Raw genomic sequence first — 26,460 nt, 5'->3', positions numbered from 1 at the left:
GAAATAATCACTCCAAATCGAAACATACGCATGTCACTTCATGCAATAGATTCGAAACAGTATTGAAACAAAATCTATGTCACAGAATTATGTCAGTTTTGTATAAATTTATGGACAGAGCTGGCAGCGATGTCCGTTTATGTGATGACGAAGTGGCAAAGAATAAGTTCGCATTTTCACACCACAAACTCTAACCGCCGTCTTCCGTGACTTCTGTTGGCGAAGCGATCGATAACTTTCCCACAGTCAACAGAGATGTCCCTTTGTGTATGCAGCAAGGCTAGGCCGGTCAAACGTGCATCGCTCATCTGTGACCGCAGCCATGTTTTCAAGCGTCGGAGTGTGGAGAAAGACCTTTCGGCGCTGGCAACGCTTACGGGGAGAGTGGCCAGTATTTGCAGGAAAGTCCTAATTGAAGGAAAGACTTCACTGTCACACATGTAGAGCGCTTGCACAGCAGTCGAAGGGATGTCCGCGCCGTCTTCGCTTTCGCGCTTCCACTTCTCCCGCCATAGCCGTAGCTCAGCTTGAATAACCTTTGCGGTTATCGAGGCTCCGATGAATGAGCAATATCGCTGGGCAATATCTGTTGCCACTCTTGCCTCGTTTTCTCTTGTGGCGTGCAGCAGCTGAGACGGCATGAAGACGAAGAGCTCGCAGACTCCAAAAGTTTCTTCAGTGAACCTTGATCTCAGGTCTGCCAACACATTATTCAATAATGGAATGTAGACCGACGTCATGTAGAAGCTCTCCGGATCGAGAGCAGGGGGTTGGACCTGTGAGTCTGCCTCTTCGTGATGCGAGGGAGCTTCAGCTCTGTGTCTAGCTCATCTGCCAGCGCGACGGCTTGCTCGTAGAGAGGCCTGAATACCTCTTCGCAGTTCTGTCTTTGAGCAGTCAGAACAGCTATAGTGTCTGTCAACGTGTTCCTTGCTGTGTGAACGTCGACGCACTCCTTCTGGTACAGACGACTCAATGGCAGTGTATGCGCCGGTAGGTCCGACAGGCAAACTATTGCCATAAGGAACTCGCCATCGCCAAGCGAGACACGGAGTGCCTTCGCTTTTGCAGCGCTTTGCATTTCTCTCCAGCTGGCAATGGCGTCGAGAGCTGTGGACACGCAGCCCAGTGAGTCTCGAAACTGGAGAACACTGTCGTGTCGTTCAACCCATCTCGTCTCACAAAGGCCTTTAAGTTGACGGCCAAGTGCATTTTTCAGTACAATGTTCCGTTTTTGGTGACGCTGTGAAGAAGGAAATGATCTCCTTCATAATTCCTACAGCGTTCCTGACGGCTTGAACTCGCGATGACTTGGACACGGACAAGTTGAGTGCGTGGTTAAAGCAAGGGCAGTGAACTGCGTTTGGGGCACACCGCTTGATTTCAGAAACGGCACCACATAGCTCCGACACCATGACGCTGCAGCCATCTGTCGCCACGCCAACGCATCTTTCGAGATCGAGTCCTAGATCCTTCAACATTTTTACAACCTGTTTCCCGAGTACTTTCCCTGTCAGAATAGGCTCGGTTACACTGACGTCGAGAGCGTCGCTGTCACCGCGCGGGTCAACGAATTGCACGAAGTCTTCTCGTACCATGTTCTTGTGAACGTACCGCAGGACGAGACTCAGCTGTGATGTGTGAGATACGTCGGTCGTTTCATCGAACATTATGCTGTACGCGCCTGATTCGTGCACCCACTGGATGAGTGTAGCAAGGACCTCGTCTCCACAGCACTTGATTAGTTCATTCTGGGTTGTCTTGCTTATGTATGTGGCCCGGGATGACGTGCTGGCAAGGTGCTTCTGTAGTTCAGTGTCCCCGCTTGACACTCGGAAGCGATGTATCTCGCGGAAATTGCCTTTGTTAGACGTCAACGAGGGCTCACTTGACCGTTCGAGAAGCGTTCCGTCGTCTCTGTGTCCACGCAGTGGTATACCCTGGCGCCCTAGAAAGATGATCGACTCTATGATTGGCAACAGGCGGTTTCGGTTGTCATTTACTTGATGCAGACGCTGACTGCAGATTTGATTGGCTACATCTCTTTCGGGCGCGCGGACACACGCGAGGAAGTTCTTCCCGGCCCGCATTGCTTCTTTGTGGTACTTGCTGGCGTCATGTACAGGAAGGTCCCCACCTTTACCTAGCAATTTCACAAAGGACATAAGTGGCTTCGTGACAAGTTTTTGAAGTGGAATATTTTTCTGGTAGCCTCCCACGCTACCCGTTGCGAACAAGGCGCAGTACTTGCAGTATAGACCCTTGTGAGAGTCAGAGAGAACAAGCCACTTGAACTTGCTTAGATGCGAGTGACCTACGTATCGCTTCTCGTCTTTGCCGTTCTTTCTGTGGACTGAGTATGGAAAACTATAGTTCTCCGAAAGACACCAACGTGTTTCCAACAGATGCCGCTTAGTGTAGTCATCGACCTGTCTCCCAACAAAGTTTCCGATGTCGCCTGGAGCTGCCACTAACGAAATATTTTGGCTCGGGCAGGCGCTCGAAGACATCACGTCCGCTGCTTCGCTTTGATGTTCGGCATTTTGGTTAGCTCCAGAGGCAGAATCATGGTACGAACATACGCTTTGATCGGGTAGCAATATGCGACAAGACGCCGACCCAAGGACACAGCTGTTATTGCCTTCCTCGTTCAAGGGCAGCGCTGAGAAGACCGCTACTGATGCCGCTTGATCGGTGCCCTCGACTGGAACTTGTAGAGCTTTCTTGGGAGCAGGACTGAAGAACTTATCGATCTTTTGCAAGCTCGCTCTCTTCATTCTTCAGAGAAAGCTTTAAAGCTGCGATCAAAACAGTAATATGGCTGCTAAATATTTGGTGTGTAATCGCAGGCTGTAATCGCGAGCTCCTTGTTTTCCATACACGCAGACTAACTTTCTGTGGCTATGCACACCAAGGCACGCGCTCCCGTACCTTTGACTGCATAGCCTCAGAAAGCTGGGCATCTGGCCAACGCAATGTCGCTGCTCGTGCGGAAAATCACGTGCAATTGCAAGCCTGCCAAAGCTATATTCACGTGCACGCCACACGTGCCTGCTCGTATGGGGCACCAGTCAGGACGCTACACTTTAGCGTCCTGACTGTAAATTTGACCGTAAAATTTACGGTCAAATACCAGGCAGCTGACGCTGCCAGACTTGGACAGTAAAAATAACGGTGCAATGTAAATCTGGTTTACGATAAATTTAAACGGGGACCGTAGAAATCTACGGTCGGCCTACAAATTTGCGCTAAAAAAAAAATTTACAGCGCGCCGTTATTTTTAAGGTGCAATTTAAACGGCGAGAAAGGTGGTAGTATTCAGGTTCATAACATCATTGTATAGTGATGTTATGAACTCAATGATGTTATGAACCTCGACTGAACCAAGCACGTTTTGAAGGCTTTCAGCAATTTGGCCGAACATGTATTGTTTGTACAAGAAATGCCGACGTTGAAATTCATAAATGTTTTTTTGAACTGTTGATACCTGAATAAGAAGCGTTCCGTTAAACTTCAAGTACAAAAAAAAAAAACAAGGTCGTATTTTACGGCCTTTCTTTTTTCTCCTGCAGACAGAGACATTAAAACATCGTAGTTATCATCAGGGGATTGCATCACGTTAACAGCACCGTCTTCATTAGAATCCGCACTAGTCGACCGAGTCGAAGAGTCCTCAACCTGAAGCGTGCCTCCAGGCGATGCGCCGTCGCCCAAGAAACCCGTCACTCGTAAATGCACCCAGTTCAAATGTGCCGTGATCGAACTATGATTTCACACCTTCTGGCAGTTGTAGCACGAACACGAAAACAAAATACTGTCGGTGATGTGGCCTTTTAGATGTTTTAGCAAAGCCTCCCTTGTGTGGCACTCCTCTAGGCATGGCGGCAAAGTGCACTGAAAGCTTTCCAAACTCCTCGAAACAAACCAAACTTCCTTTAGGCGTAGGAATGCCTATGTCTTCTCAAAATATGACACCTGAGAGCATCATACATAACAAACTGGCGACAGAATCCTTCGTCCACACACGGAAGAATTCGAGAGCTGAAAACGTGCTCATCGAATTGCACAACCATCAAGCGTGCTTCAACAGAAACTACAAATTCTGCAAGTGAACATCTTTTAGAGTGTTGAATTTATGCCACCAATACACTATCCTTGCTAATCAAGAAGCAGATTGATAGTGAAATACCTGCCTCGAGTGTCCAGTTGCCTTCCGCTCCAAATTTTCAGGTGCACGAAAATCCGGGAATGCCACGAAAGAACGAGGACAAAATGGCGCGGAGACGGGTGGAAAGGCGGGAATATGAACTGAACGTCAGCTTCTTCCACTTCTTTCCGCGTTGTCCCAACCAACGTTCCTTTCTTTTGTCTATGCTTCTAGCTCGTCGCATTGTTGCTCTACTGTTTGCTCTTAGTTCTCTTTTTCTTTTTTCTTTTTTTTTTTTTTTTTGCAGTTAAGGCAGTTACGTTCTGCGTTGGCGCGGCTGGCGCGCACAAAGAAAGGAGGTGAAGGGGCGAAAAGAGGCTCTCTGGGTTCCCGCAGCTTCCGAAAGGTCAAGCATGGTGACCAATTAGCGAAGCGCGTCTTTTCTCTCTGTTTTCTTGCTCCATGAAGTTTGCGTTTCCCTCTCGGCTTTTTTGCTCGTTTACGGTGCATTTCAGGTAATTCCTCTTCACGGCGTACTTGTAGTTTTATTAGCGTATAACGCCGTAATATTGACGGTTATTTTTTACAGTGTATGCTTTCGAAGCTAAGCGCTTGTGAGCCCGGGCATGCTGTGCGCCGATAAACACTGCGCACATGCCCTCGTTACTACTACTGATATGTCAAAAAACACCTCGACCGCACGAACACTCGTGTGGGGGAAGCTCCAAAACTAATAGATTGCGTTTGTCCAAAGTGAAGTAGGGTAAGATGGGCCGAATGAGACGCGGGGCAAAATGCGACAGTTGGAGTGAAGGCACCCTCACGAAAGTTTTTGTTTAGTGCCAGCCAGACTTGTACGTAATCCGTTACAAGTAACGAAATTACTTGTAATCCCTTACATTTATCAGTAATTTAGTAACGGAATAATTACATATTTTCTAGAGTAATTTTAAAGTAATTCCCTTACATTTTTTATGTAACGGATTCCTTGTAATCCGTTACATTTTTTTGTCAGAACCAACCCCCCCCCCCCCCCCCCAATTCAAAATTTTTGTGAGGTCGAGCGCAGTGACACTGTCACGCGAATCGACCAGCGCAAAGGGAGGCTTGGTACTCTTCAGTTCCGCAAAGCTTGTTTTTGCAACACCAAGCCCCTCAATCTATTTCTTTTTTTTTTCAGACCCTAACAACAATGTCAAAAAATCCAAATAAACAATTCTACAAAAAAAAGGGGGGGGGGGGGGGGCAAGTATTTCCGCTTTTTTAGTCCCTTTGTTTTTCCTTTGCGATCGAAGACGGGGAGAGGAGGACACCAAGTGATTGTGCGCCTCTTCGAGAAGCTCGAGGCGTTAAGTGCACTGAAAAGAATTAACAATGTCCTTCTCGGTTATCTACGAACATTTTCATAATGCCACAACACGAGACAACGCTCCGTCTATCCTACCCTTTTTGTGAGTCAGCTTTTTGCGAGCACTCAGAAAATGGTAATAGTCTTCCTTTCTTCTTCTTCCTGTTTTGCCCCAGCAGGAAGCATCTTATCTCAAGCAGATATTTTTACAAATAAAACATAATGGTGGCTGACGTAGACTTGACATTGTGGGCTTGACGAAAAAGCGAAGCTCGTGAGCGGGGCCATAGCGCGGCTTTCTTAGTACTCTGCCCTTCGCTGCTGGTGGCATCAGCTGACGTCAATCTGGAGAACACCGGTTCGTGCTCCGTGCGTTTTGAACGGCACCAAAAAAGGTACACACGGCAAACGTGCGTTTACATTTCCTTGTTTTAACCGACGTTCTAATTAATTGTTCTAATGAGTGTCCTTGTTTTTCGTTTATTACTTTTTTTTTTTTTTTATTCACCAACGTTTCAAGTGAGGCTCGAACTGTTTAGAACCAAAGGAAGAAGAATATTGAGCCAAAGCTTATTTATTATTTAATTATCACCTTACTGTTACAACTATTTTTGCTATTGCTGACTTCCACAGCTTCGCGATTTAGACAATGAAGAATTTTAGTAGATCGGTCCGATGACTCCGTAACGATATCCGATACTTCGCCGCCGTCTTTGTGCATGCATCATATCGTTATCGGGTACCGTTATCGCGGGTATCGGAGGTATCGGAAGGATCTACTAAAATCTCTCGAATAGCAGGCAACGGCTGCAACGACGGCTTTGCTCTACATTCGAGGTAAATAGTACTTCCTTGCTTCGCTGAAAAAGCTCAATGCAGAGCATGAAGCATTCGTGAGGAACAATATGGCACTCCCATCGCAGTGCCTCAGCTCAAATGGTGTTCAGCGTAGAAGTCGACATATTGAGTAAGAAATAACGCAAATTTTCGGGAGCCAGCTGTTGCTCAAAATAAATCATTAAATGGAACAGGTTGCAACAATAAGAACTTGAATAACCCTGTTTCCTTTGTTTCTTACTTGAGGACAATAATGTTAAAAGTAACGGCAAGAAAGTAACGGATTACTTTTTGGGGTAACGGTCAGTTACTTTTATGGGAGGGTAATTGTAATTGTAAAAAATTACAATTTAGCCTTCAGTAATTGTAAATGTAATTCCTTACTATTTTTCAGTAACGTGTACAAGTCTGGTGCCAGCTATCACCAAGACACAAGTTTCAAGCTTCACTGAGACGTGCCTTGGCCTGTTCACTTTGCGTGAGTCCAAAATGACTGCCTTTGGCAAATCCTTTCCGGAGAAAAAGAAATGCCGATTTGAGATTGCCGAGTTTACACCCCGGTTGGCACAGACTTTCTACCAAGGTATAATTTAATTTCATTCCTAAGTTTTATTAGCTTCATGCAGACCAAATTTGACCAAATGAGTGTTCAGCATGCTTTTTTTTACGGAAATAAATATTCACGTAACGGGATACACGCGAGACAAAACGCGGCAATGTGGCATTGTATGACGCGTGTGTCCATAATGTACCAGTTTCCTGGTTGTTCCTGAGTCATATTTTCCTCTCGGTGTCTAGGAGGATCAAAACGTACAAAAGAAAGACAACAGGGGCTTCATGGCGCATAAGTAACACTACGAATGCTCTTGAAAGTGAAGCAACAGCGTCACTCCATTTGCGTTGCTGCCACACTTTTTGGCGTACCAAGGGATGTGCTTCCAAAGCGAGCAAAAAGACAAAAAATAAGAAGAAGAATGGCTCTACAAAAAAAAAAGCTGTTTGGGGGGGGGGGGGGGAAGGCGATCGCCTTCACCGCCCCCCCCCCCCCCCTTGGATCCGCCACTGCGACTATTCCAGGAGCTCACTCGTGTACATAAGGGGTTGCGCATAGCGAGCCAGGGTCAGTTTCGCCCCAGCGCTCGACTCCGCTGTTACGCCGACTTCGACGCCCGCGACGCTCTGTTATTTTCTTTTGTACGCGTTTATTTTTGGCACAAGCTCGCCACATTAAACGTTTATGTCTTTCTGTTTATTTATTGTTCTTTTGGTCACGATCCGTGACATTTTGGTGGAGGTGCGGAGTACGCATGTCCGTTCAGCACACCCCTACGAGGGCCCGCAGTGCAAGTCCGATCCCGAGCCCCCGAGGACCCAACGAAGAGAGGACCGAGACCCGATCAAGTAGCCGCAACCTCGGTCTACCCCCGGAACTTGGACCACTGCCGGACAGGACAAAGATGCTACCGAAGCCGACGATGAACACCAGGTCGCAGCCAGACGGAACGCCACCGACGTCCATTGTCTACGTGCAGACCCCACCAAGGACGCCGCCGAATTTCAGTGGAAATTTTCATAAAGATGTGGACGACTGGTTGGGTCAGTACGAACGCGTCGCACGGTTCAACGAATCGGGTCCTGAGCAGTGCCTGCAAAATGTCTACTTCGCTCTGGAAGGCACTGCACGCACCTGGTTCGAGAACCACGAAGCGTCAATTTCGTCGTGGCAAGACTTCCAGTCGGAGCTTCGACGTACTTTTGCCAGCCAGCAGCGACGTCAGCGGGCCGAGGAACTTCTTCAAGCAAGAAGCCAAGGGCCGAACGAGAGCGTCACAAGCTTCGTCGAGGACGTTCTCCGCCTCATGAACTGCGCCGACCCAAACGCTCCTGACGAGAAAAAGCTGCGGTTCCTGATGCGAGGGGTGAAAGAGACCATCTTCAGAGGCCTTGTGCGGAACCCGCCTATCACAGTCCACGACTTCATCACCGAGACAACAAACATCGAACGTGCCCTTCAAGCACGGGCCTCCCATTACCAGCGACTTCTCGGCGTCGCTGCAACCTCGACTTCCAGCTGCAACAGCCCGAACCTCCGCGAGATTATCCGGGACGTCGTGCGGGAGGAAATCAGGAAGCCGCTACCTGCTGCCACAACCCCGGTTACTTCCTCTGTCGCCAAGATTGTCCGGGAAGAACTTCAGCAGGCGTTGCAGCCAGAAGTTCTCACCAGCGCCGCTCCTGAACCACCGAAGCTGAGCTACGCCGCAGCTACCCGACGACCACCGCCCTCTTCTCACCCGTATACGGCGCTACCTCGACGTGACCTACCAGAGCCGCAGACTTTTCGACGTCGGGAAGGGCAACCCCAGCTCGTCCGCACTGAACAACCGGCGCCTAGGAAGACAGATGCCTGGCGGACGGCCGATCGACGACCCCTGTGTTATCACTGCGGCGAGGCCGATCACGTCTACCGGAGGTGCCCGTACCGACAAATGGGCCTGCGAGGCTTCGCGCCGAGCGACCTCGCCTTGGGGAGCGACCAAGAGACAGTGAGGAGTACCTCCGACGACCCCTGTCCCCAGTGCCGACTCCACCCCGAGGTTCCCGTTCGTCTTCGCCTCGACATGCGCTTCCGCCGCTCTCGTCGGGAGAGCCTGTCCCCCCCCCCTATCTTCGGGAAAACTAAATGCGGCAACGCCTGGTGGTGGCGTTGCCGAAGACGACCAAAGAGCCTCCAAGAACGCCGGGGCGCTCCCACTCTCCCTACGCCACGCATCGCAACGAAGCCCTTGCAACGGTGTCCAACAACCTAAATGTTGTTATCGACGGCTACGACGCATCGGCACTCGTGGACACCGGAGCAGACTACTCAGTCTTGAGTGGGAGGCTCTCTCGTCGCCTGCGAAAAGTTACGACGTCCTGGGGAGGACTACAAATTCGAACCGCCAGAGGACACCTTTCACGCCTGTCGGAAGTTGCACTGCTCGTGTCGAAATTCACGGCGAAACGTGCCCTGTGAAATTCGTTGTTCTACAAGACTGTTCCAGAGATGTCATTCTCGGCATAAACGTTCTGTCGAATACGGCGATTGATTATTAGGGTTTTAGTGGCGCATTGACAACGGAGGTCAAATTGCGCCAATTCAATGTTGTTTAGCTGGCTCTAAACAAAACGTTTTAAGATAACAGTATAAAAAATAACAACTGGTGTAGGTAGCCAATTTTCTTTAGGTAGGGCAGTCACCAAGTAAAAACATTGGATGAAAGGGAAGATAACCTCTAAACAATTCAGGAAGCTAGACCGGTGCAACTGATGGTAAAAAGGGCAATGCCATAAAATGTGTAACACTGTAAGTCCTTTCCAACAATGGGCACAAAGCTTCACATTTTCGTCACGAAGAAGGTGCAAGTGCGTCTAGCGTGTGTGGCCAATTCTTAGGCGGCAGAACAGAACCTCTACACGCCGTTCCCTATGAAACCAGCTCTCCCACAGAGTCAAAATGGGTTTTATGACATGAAGCTTATTGTCATATTCTCTGTCCCACTCCAACTGCCATGACATCAAAAGCGATTTCTTCAAAAACGGCTTCAAATCTTGATGAGGTAATCCACAAGTTGCTACTAAATTCTTTGCAGATGCAGCCAATCTATCGGTTTTCTCATTCCCTGGAATCCCGACATGACTCGGCACCCAACAAATTTTTATGTCATGTCCCAGCCGGAGGGCAACATATAATTTACCTCGTACATGTAGATGCTTGCCACACAGTTAAGTTGAAGAGATTTCATGAAAGAGCCAGAATATACTGCGCAGCCAACAAAGAACCAGGATTTCGAACCATGGGTATCGAATTCAGTGTAACCTCTATATGACTCGTGCAATTAAAGGAACTCCTGCTGGAGAACTTGTGGGGAGGTAACCCGCTTACTGTATCTTGTAAGTGTCCAGTCGCAAAAGATTGCGACTTCGTCCCAAGGAGCAACTCCGTCCCTGCAACTTAGCACGGCAACATCATGAAGTGGGACATGAAGGGAAGCACTGAAATTTTTAATGCGAAAGTTGAGTGGCCGTACAATGCTCGGCTTGTTTTCAAAAAGTCGAGAGAAACGACAGGTATGAATGGCACTGTAAACTGGGTGTTGTGGATTAGAATAGACCCTATAAGCATAACAAAGACTCACGTACTCTCTGCGTTTCTCAAGCGACATCTGATGTGAATCGGCATATAGGCTTAACACAGGTGATGTGCGAAATGCACCGGAGGCAAGTCTGAGCCCCAAGTGGTGAACGGGATCTACGTAGCATCTTCAAAGTAGAGGATCGTGCCGAATCATACACGACTGCACCTTAGTCAAGGCGAGGCCGAACTAAGGAGTTGTATATTCGTAAGAGGCATCGCTTGTCCGATCCCCATGAAATGTGGGATAACACCTTGAGAACATTTAAAGAACTTAAGCATTTGCGTTTCAACTCCTTCAAATATGGCATAAAAGAACGCTTCCTGTCAAAGAGTACAACGAGAAATTTATGTTCCTGTTGAACAGATATGTCTATGTTATTGAGATGCAAAGTGGGGTCCAAAGACAATCCCCGGCGCAATGAAAAGGGAACACAAACAGTTTACGGGAGAAAACTTGAAACCGTTTTCATCCGCCCATTTGCTCATCCTGTTGATAGTGAGTTGTAGTTGCTGTTCACAACTGGAGAGGTTACATGAAGAGAAGGAGATCTGGACGTCGTCTACATAAAGAGAATAAGATACCGATGGCGGTATTACCCTTGCAAGACTGTTGATTTTAACAGCAAAAAGGGTAAAGCTTAAAACTCTTCCTTAAGGGACCCCATTTTCTTGACAAAAAAGATCTGACAGTGTGCCACCTAAACGAACCTGAACGGTTCGTTTGGTTAGGAAGTTTTGTATGCACTGAAGCAATCGACCACGCACACCGAAGTTGTACAGATCTCGAAGGATTCCATACCTCCATGCGGTATCATATGCTCTATGCATATAAAAAAATACCGAAACACAATGTTGTCGGTGCACAAATGCCTCACGAATAAGGGTTTCTAAACGAACCAAGTTATCTGTGGTCGATCGTCCCTCTCAAAATCCCCACTGGTTAACATTAAAAAAGTTCTCAGCCTCCAAAAAATAAAGAAGACGCCGATTAATGAGCCTTTCATATGTCTTCCCCAGGCAACTAGTGAGTGTGATGGGGCGGTAGCTTGTGGGGATGGAGGGATCTTTTCCATGTTTCAAGAGAGCTATAACATGAGCACGTTTCCAGCACTGAGGGAACGCAGCTTGTTTCCATAGGCGATTAAAAAACGTCAGCAAATGGCAAAGTGATTCAGGGGACAGGTGTCTGAGCATTTCATAATTAATTTTATCTGGGCCTGGTGCAGCCTGCTTTTTTGTAGCAAGTGCTACTTTGAGTTCACCCATAGTGAATGGTTTGTTGTATGAAACAGTGGCAGACCCTAACATAGAGATTGACTGCTTTTCAGCAATAAACTGGAATTTCTTAAACTTTGCGCTGAAATTTCAGCAACTACTGATCAGCTGAAAATGTTCGCCAAGGATGTTTGCTTGATCTTTGAGTGATACAGAGGAGGAGGAAAAGAGAAGAGTTCGAAAGGCTTGGTAATCTCCTAGGACCTTCCGCCGGCGGTCCCACACTTCTTTTAACGGTACAACGCTATTTAAGGCTGAAATATATTTAACCCACGATGTCTTTTTGGCTTGTTTTCTCGTCCATCGAGCATAGGCTCTGCTTTCTTTAAATTCTATGAAGTTAAGAGGCGTCGGATATTGGCGGAAGATTCCCCAAGCCCTATTTTGTTTCTTTTGAGTGGCTGTACAATCATCGTTCCACCAGGGTTAGAATCTCCTGGGGAGCTTACCAGAGGTTTATGGGATAGACGATGCAGCAGCATTAATTAAACATTCAATGACATAAGTTGTCGCCTCCTTTGCTGAGATACTAGTAAATAAAGAGGGGTCAAACACAGCTTCTGAACCAAACAGAGCCCAGTCGGCTCTGTTTGGTGGCCCAATCTCCCCAAAACCGTCCACCTCTACACCCGATCCTGCCACGAGTGCCAGCGACGCAAGAAACCGCCAACGAAGCCGGCAGGTCTCCTGCAGCCCATTCCTCCGCCAGCTGCACCGTCCCAGCAGAACGGAATGGATCTACTCGGTCCTTTTCCACCGTTGACCCTGGGAAACCGGTGGATAATCGTCGCCACAGATTATCTCACGAGGTACGCAGAAACGAAAGCCCTTCCTTCAGGTACTGCTGCTGAAGTCGCCAAGTTTTTCATTGAGTCCATCGTCCTCCGGCACGGCGCTCCCGAAGTTCTGACTACAGATCGCGGATCATCGTTCATGGCACAGCTGACCCAAGAAATCCTTCGTCTCAGTCACACCAGCCATCGTCGCACCACGGCGTACCACCCGCAGACCAACGGGCTGACGGAAAGACTCAACAAGACCATCGCCGACATGATTTTCATGTACGTCGATGTGTAGCACAAGACATGGGACGAGGTGTTGCCGTACGTCACCTTGCCTACAACACGGCCGTGCAAGAGACCTTCGGGGTTACACCTGTAGCATTTAATAATTCCATTGACGACTGAGCTACAATAACTGTCTTTTATCCACGGCTAGTTTGGTTGTCTGAACCATAGTCTTGTTTGGAACGACGAGCTGTGTTTCACCCGGGAGCTGGTTGCGCGTGCCTCTCTCCGATCCTCATTTTCTTCGCGCCAAGGTGCGCGGGAGCCGGTCGGCGTTGGGTGTTGAGTGCTGTCGTCTGTTGGACTCTTTGTCCGCCGCAGGAGCTCCCCTCTAGTCACGGGACGGTTTAGCCGTTGCGTGTAATGATGCTGCGGAGTCGGGTTAGCGTCAATGTGGACCCTGTTGACAGGTGATTTTCGAGCCGGTGTTGTAGCTGCACTGGTTTTTGGACGTGTTATACTTGAGTTGTCTATCCCAGTTCTCGTGACAGTATGCGAACATGTCAAGTTATCTGATTCTGGTTCAGACGTATTGGCCATGTGAGCAGGTTTCAGTCGATCGAGGGATACGGTATCTTCTTGTCCATTGATGTCAATTTTGTAATATTTGGGTGCTCGCGCATTTACCTTGAAGAGTCCTGTGTATGTAGGTTGTAGTGGTCGTCGCACTTTGTCGTTGCGCACAAATACGTGGGTTGCCGTTTCCAGATAGGGGCGCACGAACACTTGCGATTGATGTGGCTTGCGAAAGGGTACCGGTTGAAGAGACCGTATCACGGTTTTAAGCCGTGCAACGTAGTCAAGGGGATCAGGTAACTCGGTGGGTGATGCCACAAAAAAATCGCCTGGTAGTCGGAGTGAAAATCCGTAAACCAGCTCTGCGACGCTGCAGTTGGTGTCCTCCTTTAGTGTTGTGCAGAGTCCTACAAGGATCATAGGAAGGGTTTGTGTCCATGACGTATTATCTGAAGCTTTTAGTGCCGTTTTCAGTTGCCGGTGGAATCTTTCGACGAGGCCATTGGCAGCAGGATGGTATGCTGTCGTCGAGATATGGTTAACGCCGAGCAGTTGTGAAAGTTTCGCGAATAATCGGCACTGGAACTGTCGGCCTCTGTCCGTTGTGATTTTTGTCGGCACACTAAAACGACTTATCCAGGTGAACAAGAACGCTTTCGCGACCGTCTCCGCAGTTACGTCTTCGATGGGGCAGACTTCAGCCCAACGTGTAAATCGATCAACGCCGGTTAATAAGTATCGACGTCCTCCTGACGGAGGAAGAGGACCGACGATGGGGGGGTCGATGTGGAAGTGTCCGAATCTTGCCTCTGGAGGATTAAAAGATGAGATCGGAGTCGTTATGTGCCGATGAATCTTGGCTCGTTGACACTTGAGGCATGTAAGGGCCCAGTGGCGAACATCTGTGTTCTTTCGGGGCCACACATAGCGTGCTGTAATTAAACGTTGTGTGGCGCGAATGCCTGGATGGGTTAAAGAATGATACATGTCAAATACGTTTCGTCTAAACTGGGGGGTTAGATTGGGACGATTTGTGCCTTTTGAAGTGTCACAGACCAGTGTTGTGGAAGATGAGTTCATATGGATGTCCTTCAGAGTAAGTGTAGTCGACGATGTCTTGAGCAGTTGGAGTTCCGGATCCACTGCTTGTGACGTAGCCAGTGCTAAAAAATCTATGGAAGGGTTTGTGGTGTACAATGTATTTACAGACACTCTTGATAGAGCGTCGGCAACGACGTTGTTCTGGCCAGAAATGTGTCTTATGTCTGTGGAAAATTCAGAGATAAAGGCAAGATGTCTGATTTCTCGAGGTGAGTGTGTAGCACTGGATGGTCATTGCATACGTGAGTGGTTTGTGGTCAGTGTGGATGGAAAACTGACGGCCTTCGAGCAAGTAACGGAGGTACCTGACTGAGAGATAGATGGCCAGTAACTCTCGGCCGAATGTGCTATACCGTTGTTCGGCAGGTGATAGAGCTTTAGAGAAAAATCCAATTGGACACCATTTGCCATGAAGATACTGTTGGAACACTGCTCCAACTGCCACATCGGAAGCGTCCATCATTAAAGAGGACAGAGCCTCGTAGTGTGGCTCGGTCAAAATAGAAGCATCAGCAAGTTGTTTCTTCACCGTGGCAAATGCGGAAGTTGCTTCGTCATTCCACGAGACAGGTGCCTTGTTGCTCGTGATTCCTGCCAAGAGTGTGTTGAGTGGTGTCAGCGTTGCTGCTGCGTGTGGTAAAAAATGGCGGTAGCAGTTTAGAAGTCCTAAGAATTCTCGTAGTTGTGTCACCGTTGTCGGTGTACGAAAGTCACGAATTGCTTGTACTCGTGACTGAAAGTGGATGGATTCCTTTTTAATCGAGGTGATGGTCGAGGAGATCAAGTTCTGGTACGCCGAATTCGCATTTTTCGATTTGCATGGTAATGCCATAGTTGTCCAGTCTTGAAAAAATGGTGTGAAGATGTTTTTGATGTTCTTCTGGAGTGCGGCTGAAGACAAGGACGTCCTTCAAGTAGGCGAAGCAGAACGAGAGTCCTCGCAGTATGTTTTTTCCATAAAACGTTGGAATGTCTGCGCAGCATTTCGCAGGCCGAAAGGCATGCGTAGAAATTCGAACAGGCCGAATGGTGTGATGATCGCCGTTTTGTGAATATCGGCGGGCTCCACGGGGATATGGTGATAGGCTTTTACGAGGTCAATCATAGAAAAGATTGTTGATCCTGCTATGGCACCAGTGAAGTCATGGATGTGTGGGATGGGATAGCGATCAGGGATAGTGGCTTTGTTAAGAGCCCTGTAGTCGCCGCACAGTCTCCAGTCGCCTGTCTTTTTGGGAACCATATGGAGAGGAGAAGACCAGTTGCTGGAAGACGGTCGTAAGAGGCCAAGTTCGAGCATATGATTGAACTCATTTGTGGCAACTTGGTAGCGGTCTGGAGCAAGGCTGCGTGGGTGGGAGAACGCGGGAGGGCCGGCTGTCTCGATGCAATGGGGTACTGTGTGTTTGACAGGTCGTTCAGTTATACATGGGCGTGTTATGACAGGAAATTCTGCGACAATGTTTTTCCACGGAGAATCAATCGTGATCTCTGAAATGGTGGGGCTAATTAGTGGTTCCTCGGAGCACAATCCTTGGATGCTGAGTTGTGTGTACCATCAATCTGTTTTCTACACCGAACATCCACAACGAGATTAAAGAAACGTAGAAAGTCGGCGCCTATAACGGGACGAGTTACCTCAGAGACTAGGATAATATCGAGTGTGAGCGATCTTTCTCCGAATGTGTCGATGGAGGAATCATTTGCAGCCTGAAGTGACGGACAGCTTTGGCGGTGTCGGCGGTCCTCTGCACTTGGAGGAATTACACTGATCTCCGCTCCTGTGTCGATTAAGAAATACATTTTTGTGTTTTTCTCAGTAATAAAGAAAACGGCTGATATCAGGGTCCGCTTGCTAGAAAGTCTTTACTCAAGTCTTGGCTCAAGTCTTGACTCAGGCGCCTGGCGGTCTCGGCTGAGACCATGACTGAGACCAAGACGGAACCAGCACGGTCTCCGGCGCGGTCTTGACTCAAGTCCGGACTTGAGTCTGGCACCCAGACCACCAAGAACGGAGTGAGCAGTACCTAGAGAGGGAATCGAGGGAACACTGAAGAAATACTGGAGAAAACAAAGGGCGCGTTCTAAAAATGAATCCGAGTTACCCTGGCGGATCATGTCACGTGACAACAAAAATCGAGTAATGCCGGACGCGGGTAGGTTTTCGATCGCAAAGGTACAAAACCTTCACCCTAGAGTGAGACCGAGTAAATTTTGAAACACGGCCGAAGATTCCGGACGTGGAAGTGACGAGTTGTGACCTCCTGTCCAATAAGAAAGCGCCGGCGACGCGAGGCGGCAAGCGAGAGATTGTCTGTTTCTGCTACGCTGCGATCGGTTCAGGTAAAGAGAAACGGCGACAGTCGCAAAACTTCGGCACATGTCTAGTACATACCGTAGTTTCGTGCAAAATAGAAGAAAGAAAAAGAGTCAGCGATGCGCGGTTTTGGGTAGAGTTTAGTGCGCACCAACGCTGTCATATTGCGTCGTATCGCGATCGTCTGTCACCACCGTCGTCGTCGACGTCCAGTGCGTACGCCGAATAAAGTTGTCTACAGAAATGCCTGCGTGTCCTTAGACGCCCAATTTTTTAAGAAAAAAAAATGCGCTGGACGTATTTTCTCGGAAGCATATGCAATAAAAGTTGATAATTATGTGTTGATCATTGAGTTAGCAGACGACCGTCTGAGTTTGCCGCACGCAGATATGGATGTCGCCGGTTCATCACGGATGCCTCCCAAGGTAAAGAAATCAAATTTGTCCGAAGATGATAAGTTTCAATTGGTTTACGAAATCGAGAAACGCAAACGTATAATTAAGAACAAACTTAACAACAATATTACAAAAGCTGCTAAAAGAAAAGCATGGCAGGAGATCGCATCCGTGATGAATTCGCGGCATCCATCGACGCTGCGCACTGTGCCGCAGCTCAAAAAGCAGTGGCGAAACCTCAAATCTCGCAGCCGCGCTGAACTGACCCTCTGGAAGAAGGCAGACTCCACGACCGGTGAGTTTACTATACATATGTTTTTACTGCACATAAAAATGAAGCACACATTCTGTGTGCTAAAGAAGTTTTTTTTTTCACTTTCTCATTTTGTTGGCTAAATTATAAAAGCAATTAAGATATCAAGCTATTAATACAATCAAATCAAAGCAATGAATGTGCTTGCTGCAAACAGACAACATTTAATGCCCAAACAAAATATAAAGAGAACCTTGTCTTCTACAGGCGCAGGGCGCAACGACTACACACTGACACCGTTGGCTGATGCTGTGCTGGCGGTCATCGGTTCCACAATCCCCAACCTTCTGGGTATCGAAGGAGGCATAGACACCGACGAGTGAGCTGTCATGTTACTGCTATTTGTACGAAGTCTAGCCTTTCGAGATTCACACGATTGGGGGTTCTACTAGCAAAGCTAATATTGTATTCATAATTCTATCTGAAGTTCGCAAGTACTAAATACTGGGCCACTCAAAGAAATGTTCTGGTGTGTTCTCTCCAGAGCAAGAAAGAACCGTGCACACCCAAGAACTCTAAAACTTTGAGCCATGTTACTTGAAGTTAAAGTCGAGCTAGGCATAGGGGGTTCAACGAAAGACCACTGCGCTCATCAATGATGATAATACAAATAATATAAACAATAATAATAGTAGTAATTATTGGATCAGGAGAGCCACGGCACTGCAGAAAGGCAGCAGCCCGTGCAAGGTACGCCCGCAATGCCACATCTTGTGATAGTGATTATGTGATGATGTAAGATCACGACCTAATCTTGTGAGATGCAAGATTAAAATGATGGTGATTATGAGCCGACATGTACATGGGGAGGACGACGCAGTCTTCTGAACATCGCAAGCGCCGTTGGCCCAGTCTTGAAAGTTTGGGAAAGAAAAATTATAGCAGACTTAGGCTGGTACACTGCTGAAATGGTAGAGGGTATATCTTAAAAAGGTATCATGCAATGCGAACAAGACAAAGGGGATTTTGTTTCTGTAACTACACTACCATTACAAAATACATTATACTCTCATGATTTCAAACTCCAGGAAGCCATGAATTTTGTTTGATTTATCAGAAATTTATCTAAATAATGATGCAAGATAAAAATATGATTCGCCTTATGAGTGGCCTTACATACACAGAAGATATTTCATGCTTTCCTTTACATAGGCCTACTGATCATAACCAGGTATGCTACACATAAAACATTCGTGAAATGTAAGACAAAAGTTTATTTATCCCTCAAAAATGTTCATTGTTGTGGGCTGTTCAAACAGCACATGCCAACTCAAAACAAAATTCAGTTTGTTCATCGGGTCAAGAAGTTGTCTAGTGTGAACTATTAAACGGGGGACACATGAACAATAAAAGCGGGCACTGCGCCACAGTTTTCATAGCAACTTGTGAGGACGTTGTTACGTGCCCATGCTATGCCTATGCCACTTGAATGCAATGCCGTTGTCCTGTAATTCATAGTTTTTGTTCTTGCGGCCGGCCCTTTTGTTGAGTACACTTCTTTCCAAGCATCGGCGCACTGCAGAGGGAACACCCATGGATATGTTGCTTCTCCGCAATGTGCCGGTGCTCGGTGTATGCCATGCTACCAGATCACAGCGTCTGCGCAAGTTGCTGTAGAAATTTCCGCATGAGCCCCGTTGAGTGCGCTTATCACCGAGCGCCGGTGCATTGAGGAGAAGCAACAGCTCCATGGGTGTTCCCTCTGCAGTGCACCGGTGCTCGGAAAGAAGCACACTCAACAAAAGGGCTGCAGGAACAAAAAATACGAATTACAGGAAAACGGCATTCGGCCAAACTTAGGAAATTTGTTTGAATTAACCAGAACTATAATATCCGAGTTTGAATTATCGCAAGACTACCGTATACAGGCTAGACTTTTATGAGGTCAAGCCAAACTATGACAACCAGCAAAACAAATATATTGTTTTATGTTGAAAACTCTACAGCTACGTAGACCCAAAGGTCACGAACACAAAGCTTGGACCTCATTTGCTTCAGGTCCGTTGTACTGAGATGGCAAGTCAAATGAATGAAGGTACAAAGCTGAGACAGTCTGTTACATAAACATATTTGTGCGAGATTAGTGCTCTGAAATCTCGCTCATTTTGTAGGTAGCATTCACTGTCACAGCTGAGTTTGCTGCTGCTGAGCATATGCTAACGTCAAGCTTTTGCAGCACTTCCAACATGCACATTGCATACCATGAGGAATGTCTTTTCTGGAATAAAACCACCCTGAAAGGGTGAACAGTATTGATAAACAAAAAAAAAAATCAGAAGTAATCTTGAGCAGTCAGTTCAAATACGGTGTACAGTGAGAACAATTTATTAGGCACCTACCAGTAGACACTACCACTAAATTTAGAATCACCCTGAGCACATCTGCTGCTCAACACGGTAGTCTTTTTGACATAAAACAGAATTGTAGGGACAAGCAACCAGAAATATGTGGCCGGCATCAACACTGCACACTGGATCTGCATGAAGCCAGCTGCTTTCACAACTAATAGCGGCAACAGCCAAGATCGGGCTTGACCTGCACACTGTTGCCTGGCTCTACTAAAGCCCACATACTTTCACAACTAAAAGCAGCAATGGCCGAGAGCTGAAGAGTCCAGCTTGATTCACATGCAAACAAAAAGCATGATTGAAATACAAATAAGAGTGTTCTCAAATTATGTACAAGGGTGACAAGACTGACATTCTTGTGTATTTTCCTTAGGGCCAGCACAGCACCAGTCAGCGTGCAGCCAACCACTAACGAGGTGGTAGGAGAGGACCGAGTCCTGAGCTATGAAGTTGAAGTAGACCCTGGGGTCGCCTTCCTCGAGGTGCCGGAATCCGAAGACACCTAAGACTACGAGCCTCCGGAGTGGCCGCTGGACGAGGATGAGGCGCCGGTGGAGCCTGGTGCAGCAGCTGCGCTGCTACGTCGGGAGGGGCCTCCTCCTGTGGCAGGGGGACCGCCTGAGGCAGCAGCTGCTGCTGAAGGGCGACCGGCACCACTGGGCCGGGGCCGGCGGGGACCACCTCGTCCACGACCGGTCTGGAGGCCCAGCACACCGCCCGCAGGCTGAGCAGCCGGCACACGGGCTGCGGACAAACAATACTGCAGGGACATCCTGGCGCAGCAACACCAGAACATAAAGTTAGGACGGCAGTGCCTCCTTGCCAAACTGAAGGCGTCGGAAGAGCAGGCGAGGGCATCGGAAGAGCAGGCGAGAGCAGCAAAGGCAGCCTGCGAGGCTGCCGAAATGATTAAAAAGGCAGCAAACTTTTATATCGAACAGGGGGAAAATTTTTCACGTTACTTGGGCAGGCCCTACAACAAGGCCCTTAAAGGGGAGGAGGGGCCTTCCGTTTGGCAAAGAATTGCCGTTCCAGCTTTACGCTGTAAATATAATAAACAGTTTTTTTGGTCAGTTCTCTTGAATGTATTTTTGGTTCCAAGTATGCAAACAAATTCCACTGCATTATGTATTTTATTTAGCAGCATGCAAAACTAAAGAAATGATGGCGTCATAAAAAAATGCAACGACTTTTACACACTCAGCTAAGTAAAAGTGAAAGTCATTACTGTATAAACATGTGTAAGGAGCGCACCCGCAAAAAAAAAATGTTTGCCTTGCGCACCATTGCATTTGTACAGGCCTGTGCGATGTCACCGCCGACGTGGCATGCAGTCAGCATCAAAGCTTTTTTTTCCCTTTGCAATCCTTACAATCATCTCCCTTCTTGCTTCCTTTTGTCGAAGTTGCTTAAGGCATATTCAGCCAAGACACCTAACTATTCGTCTCCTTTTTTATGTTTTAGCAACCTTCATCTATGATCTCCTGACGTCAAAGCCGAGTGGGAACGAGAACGAAAGAAAGTACAAACGGCAGGTCCAAAATGGAAGTGCAGCGGCGTAAACGCCTATACACACAGTTTCGTTTCAGTGCAATTTACTGTACTGTATCGAAAAGTAGCCACAACTCCTTGGGCTGCCTGTGGTTCATATAAAACGAAGCAACTAATTTGCTTATCAGACGGCAAACGAAAGGGGCCCGCACCATGCTGGTGGTTGACTTCCCACCACATGGAAGCACTTACCAAGGTATAGGATGCCACAAAATGTCCAGACATGCACTGATGTGCACCATATTTTCTACAAAACAACCTGGTTTTTGGCATGTGAACTTGAAAAACTGCCAAACTTACGATGACGACGTTCAACCAGCACTCACGGGATGTTTCGGCGTAGGTAAAGTGTGCTACGAGCAGAAAGTTCCAATATGCCACCGACAAAGTTTTGATGCGAAAGGCTATTGTGTCGGAAGAACAAATTTCAATATCCGGTTCAAGGCGTAACTGGAATCCCGCAATTATTTGACCAGCGGCTCAAGACGCCACTCATAGTAAAGTTATCAGTTAGTGAAGTACTGATAAACAACGCAATGATCCATATGTCATGGACCGCAAAGGCCGATGCGGTGGCAGCGTTTCAGCGAGCATGCATTCGGGGGCCACTGCCGGCTGATCATTGCCTGGCCGAGCTCGCGGCGAGGCATGCTTCCCGTACTCGGCGAGGAGGCCCCGAAGGTGCGCTCAAAATATGGAAACAAAATCATGAAAATAAAGGCAAAGGGCATCGCTATCACGAACGGGCAAGGCTGATGCAAAGAGTGTGTGAACATAGATGTTAAAAAGTGCCGTCAATGCACTGCCACGAAGAGTCCTGCCAACTGTGCAGCCGCAGCCCTTTTCTGCCACTCAGGCTTTCTTTTCTTTGACGGTTACTCTGTTGCGGGGCAACTCCATGAAACTATCGCCGCGATACATAGCAAGTGCTACAGCTAAATGAGGAGCATTTTACCATAGCTTTCGCTGCGAATGGCCGTCGCCTCAATTACCAGTATACAATCGACTACAGACACGATGCTTGTAATCAAATTCTGCTTGCACAGTGGCGTCGAAACGAAACAGGGGTGCGAGGGGGGGGCAACCGCCCTCCCCCCACAGGTCAGAAATTTAATGGAAAAAATATGAGGGAGGGCTTTCAAAATATGTGTTTTCGAAATATAGGGTTATTGGAGTATTATCATGTTTGTTTATTGGAGCAAAAATTATATACTTGGTTTTCTTAGAATTTAGTGGCAGTTTATTTTTATGGAGCCACACTGCTAATTCAGCGAGATAGCTATTTGCCATTGACTCTAGGGATGCTTTTGAGGCAGAGGCGAAAAATGCGTTGGTATCATCTGCGTAAATAATCAGTTCTGGAAATCTAGGAATAGAAGTAATGTAATTTATATAAAGGAGCAACAACAAGGGGCCTAGGATAGAACCTTGGGGGACACCATATTTTACTTCCAACGTGGTTGAGACAGAGTTGTTAACTTTGACGAATTGAAAGCGATTTGTTAGATAATGTTTTATTAAAGCCAAAGCTGCTCCTCGTATTCCGTACAGTTGAAGTTTACTTAGCAAAATGTGGTGTTGAATCGTGTCGAAAGCTTTTTTAAAGTTTAAAAAAAACTCCCAGTGTGTATAATTTATTTTCCATGTTGTATATTATTTTATCTTTCGTCTCAACAAGTGCCTGCACTGATGATTTGCCTTTTTGGAAACCATACTGTGATTGGTTTATGACATCATGATTTATAAAAAATTGATATAATCGGCTTTGTATAACTCCCTCAAATATTTTCGAAAATATTGGCAAGACTGATATAGCTCTATAATTTTGTAGATACGGTTTCCCTCCTTTAAAGACAGGGGTAAGTTTAGCAATTTTTAGGGGGTCTGGGAATATACCCAATTCTAGAGTACAATTTATGATATGGGATAAGATGTTACTTATAATTGTAAAACATATTTAATGGGAGCGGGTTTTATTTCATCTACGCCAGGGGCTACATTATTTTTTTATCTTATTTATAAGATTTTCTATTTCTTGTGGGGTGGTTGGTGATAACATTATCGAATTGGCTATAGAATGCGTGGTCATCATGCCGCCGCGTAAGGGCTCATTGTCGGATTCTAAAGGTGCACCAGCATTTACGAAATACTCGTTCATCGAATTACATAGTTATATGCAGCTCACATGATTCCCATCAACAATCACGTGATTTATCTTCCGGGAACGACTATGCTTATTTGTTAAGGTGTTTACGGCTTCCCATATCTTTTTGGGGTCACTCTGAACGAGATAAAACAGGTGCTTGTAGTATTCTTGTTTGGCATTCTTTGAATCAGAGGTTAGTTTGTTTCTATATTTCTTGAATGCAGCAAGAAGTTCTTGGTCTCTACACTTAAGAAAGTCGTGGTACATTTTATTTTTTTCTTTAACGCGTGTGTATAAATCGGGAGTCATCTAAGGTTTGCGAAATTTATTTCTCCGCTTGTTAATTTGTCTCAGTGGGAAAGCTGTGTCGTAACAATGCTGAAATTTTTTTAGGAAACTGGCGTACGCAAGATTCGGGTTTTCTTCTAAATATTCACTGTTCCAGTCCGTGAGAGAAATGTTGTCGCGAAACCTTCTCACCGAGTCTTCATCTATTTTCCTGTAACTGAAAGTTTCATTGTAAGTGGCACCTATCTTTCTATGAAGAGCCGAGAGACAAAAAATAGGTAAGTGGTCACTGAGATCATGTTGGAAAACACCTGATGAGATCTCATTTGTGTTTAGATTTGTTATACAAACATCGATAGAGCTATACCGTTCAGAAGTCACTCTGGTAGGCAGTGTCACCGTATTTATACACCCACAAGCAGCCAAGACATTTTTTATTTCAATAGAGTCACTTTCATTTCCAGTAGATCTATATTTACGTCGCCCATAACAAAAAATGGTTTGGCAGTCCAACCGAGAAAATCAAGGTTTTCAAAAATCGAGAGAAAAACAGACTTACTTCCCGCGGGGGGGCCTATACACAACACCGATAAGGACGCTTCCAGCATGAACGACGAGACACTCTACGTCTGTGGTGATCATAGAAAACTCATGAAGTACATACCACGATATATCATCATTAAGATAAATGGCAACACCACCTCCTCTTTTATTTTTTCTTCCCAAGCTCGCACATTTATAACCAACAAAACCAGGAGGTTCTACATCTTCTACGGCGGTTGTCACAAAACTGAAACTTTCCAAATCTCGCGGAAACGCTGCGAGATCGACTCGTGTGTGGCCTGAGGGATGAAACTCTTGAAGCTCGACCCTTCGAAAAAAAAAAAAAAGTTCTCGTTCAAGATCGCTCAGGAAGAAGTGCTGGCAGCTGAAGCGGCGGCTCAAAGCACCCACGATTTGAGGAGAGGAGAACCAGTTGTGGAAACCGACGTTGCCATACGTCAGGACCAAGAGGAAGGACAAAACAGGCTTAGGCAACCGACCAGGGAACAGTACCACGGGAAAACAAAGCCTTGCAATTGGTGCGGAGGAGCTCAAGCACGGGAGTATTGTCAATTTAAGGATGCCCAGTGTCACCTGTGCAGAAAAATCGGCCGCATCGACTGTGTGTGTCGCATGAAACAATGAGCGCAGAGCGGGCCACGGAAACAAGAGGATCCAAAACCACGGCAAACGTTCTGGACTTGGACACACAATCTGATGATGTGTACGATACTAACCATCTGGCCCCGCCACAGGCACCGCAGACACGTAAGCACCAGACGTCGGCAATGACGGAAGTTGACTCGAGGTCAGAGTTATCGATCATCTCGGAACAAGCAACTCAGAAGATCATGAAGAAGATGCTGTACCGGGTGAGCCATTTCAATCGCAAGTCAGATTTCCATTGCAATACGGTGCAGATCAAGGGGGTGTATAAGATCCATGTCAAGCACGGCAGTTTCGAAGGAGACCTGAAACTGCTAGTAGCACGGGGACAGCGGACAACCCTCCTCGGCATGCACTGGTTTAAGCATTGGGAATCAGGCTGCTATTGGTAAATAAAGTCACAGGGCTGTCTATTGAAGGTGCGCTCGCAAAGTATGATGGCGTTTTCGGGTAAAAGATTGCGAAGTTTAAGGGACCTCCAGTATCGCTGCACCTTGACCCCACAATGATGCCAATCCGCATGAAACCCTGGCAAATGTCCTTCGCGCTCAAGCCTAAAATTGACGCTGAACACGACTGCCTTATTGAAGAAGGCATTTTGAGGCCGGTCACGCAACCAAAGTGGGAGACCCCGATTGTAACGCCCATGAAGGCAACCGGAGACATCAGAATATGCGGCGCCTACAAGTGCACTTTCAACAAGGCACTGGCTCAACACCCGTACCCGATCCCCCTGGTACAGCACCTCCTGGCATCACTCTCGGGGGGGGGGGGGGGGGGGGAGGGGGAGGCTGTTTGCAAAACTGGATTTGGCAGAAGCTTACCAGCAGCTGGTGGTTGATGAAGAAGCGGCGGAGGCACAAACGATCACAACCCATTGAGGAGCATTTCGAGTAAAGCGGCTACGGTTTGGAGTAAATGTTGGTCTTGGGATCTTTCAGAGCTTCATGGACGACCTCCTGAAGGGGATCACTGGGGTTGTGTCATAATTTGATGATGTTCTAATTGCTGCAAGCACCAAAGAAGAGTTGGCAGGCCACCTCGAGGAAGTCCTGCACCGTCTTGCTGATGGTGGATTCAGGGTAAAAAGTTAAAAGTGCCATTTTGAAGTGTCGCAGGTCGAGTTCCTGGGATTTCCCATTGACGAGACGGGTGTGCACCCAACAAAAGAAAAGTTGAAGGCGATTCATGAGGCACCAGTACCAACAAGCAAACAGGAGCTACAGGCTTTCCTAAGGCTGGTAAACTTCTATCGCATCTTTCTAAGGTAAAAGGCAGCGGTGGCCGAGCCACTACGTCGGCTACTTGACAAAGAAGCACGGTGGGAGTGGACGCCTCTTCATGAGCAAGTTTTCAATGAACGCAAGCAGCTGCTGTCCTCAGCAAGTGTGCTGGACCATTATAATGAAACAAAGCCCTTTGTGC

The 26,460-nt window shown here is 47.1% G+C and overlaps 1 protein-coding gene across 1 annotated transcript; it reads left to right on the top strand.

Moving 5' to 3' along the window:
- The first annotated feature begins 17,174 nt into the window (after positions 1-17,174).
- On the top strand, positions 17,175-17,816 carry LOC115311147 (nuclear apoptosis-inducing factor 1-like). Its single transcript, XM_040217922.1, has 2 exons — positions 17,175-17,475; positions 17,701-17,816. The coding sequence occupies exons 1-2, from the start codon at positions 17,175-17,177 to the stop codon at positions 17,814-17,816; spliced, it is 417 nt and encodes a 138-aa protein (XP_040073856.1).
- The last annotated feature ends 8,644 nt before the right edge of the window (positions 17,817-26,460 follow it).

This window comes from Ixodes scapularis, unplaced genomic scaffold (assembly GCF_016920785.2).
Source record: "Ixodes scapularis isolate PalLabHiFi unplaced genomic scaffold, ASM1692078v2 PGA_scaffold1__304_contigs__length_218370807, whole genome shotgun sequence".
Lineage (NCBI taxonomy): Eukaryota > Metazoa > Arthropoda > Arachnida > Ixodida > Ixodidae > Ixodes > Ixodes scapularis.
Note: the sequence above shows the minus strand (reverse complement) of the source record. Positions and strands in the feature narration are given on the sequence as shown.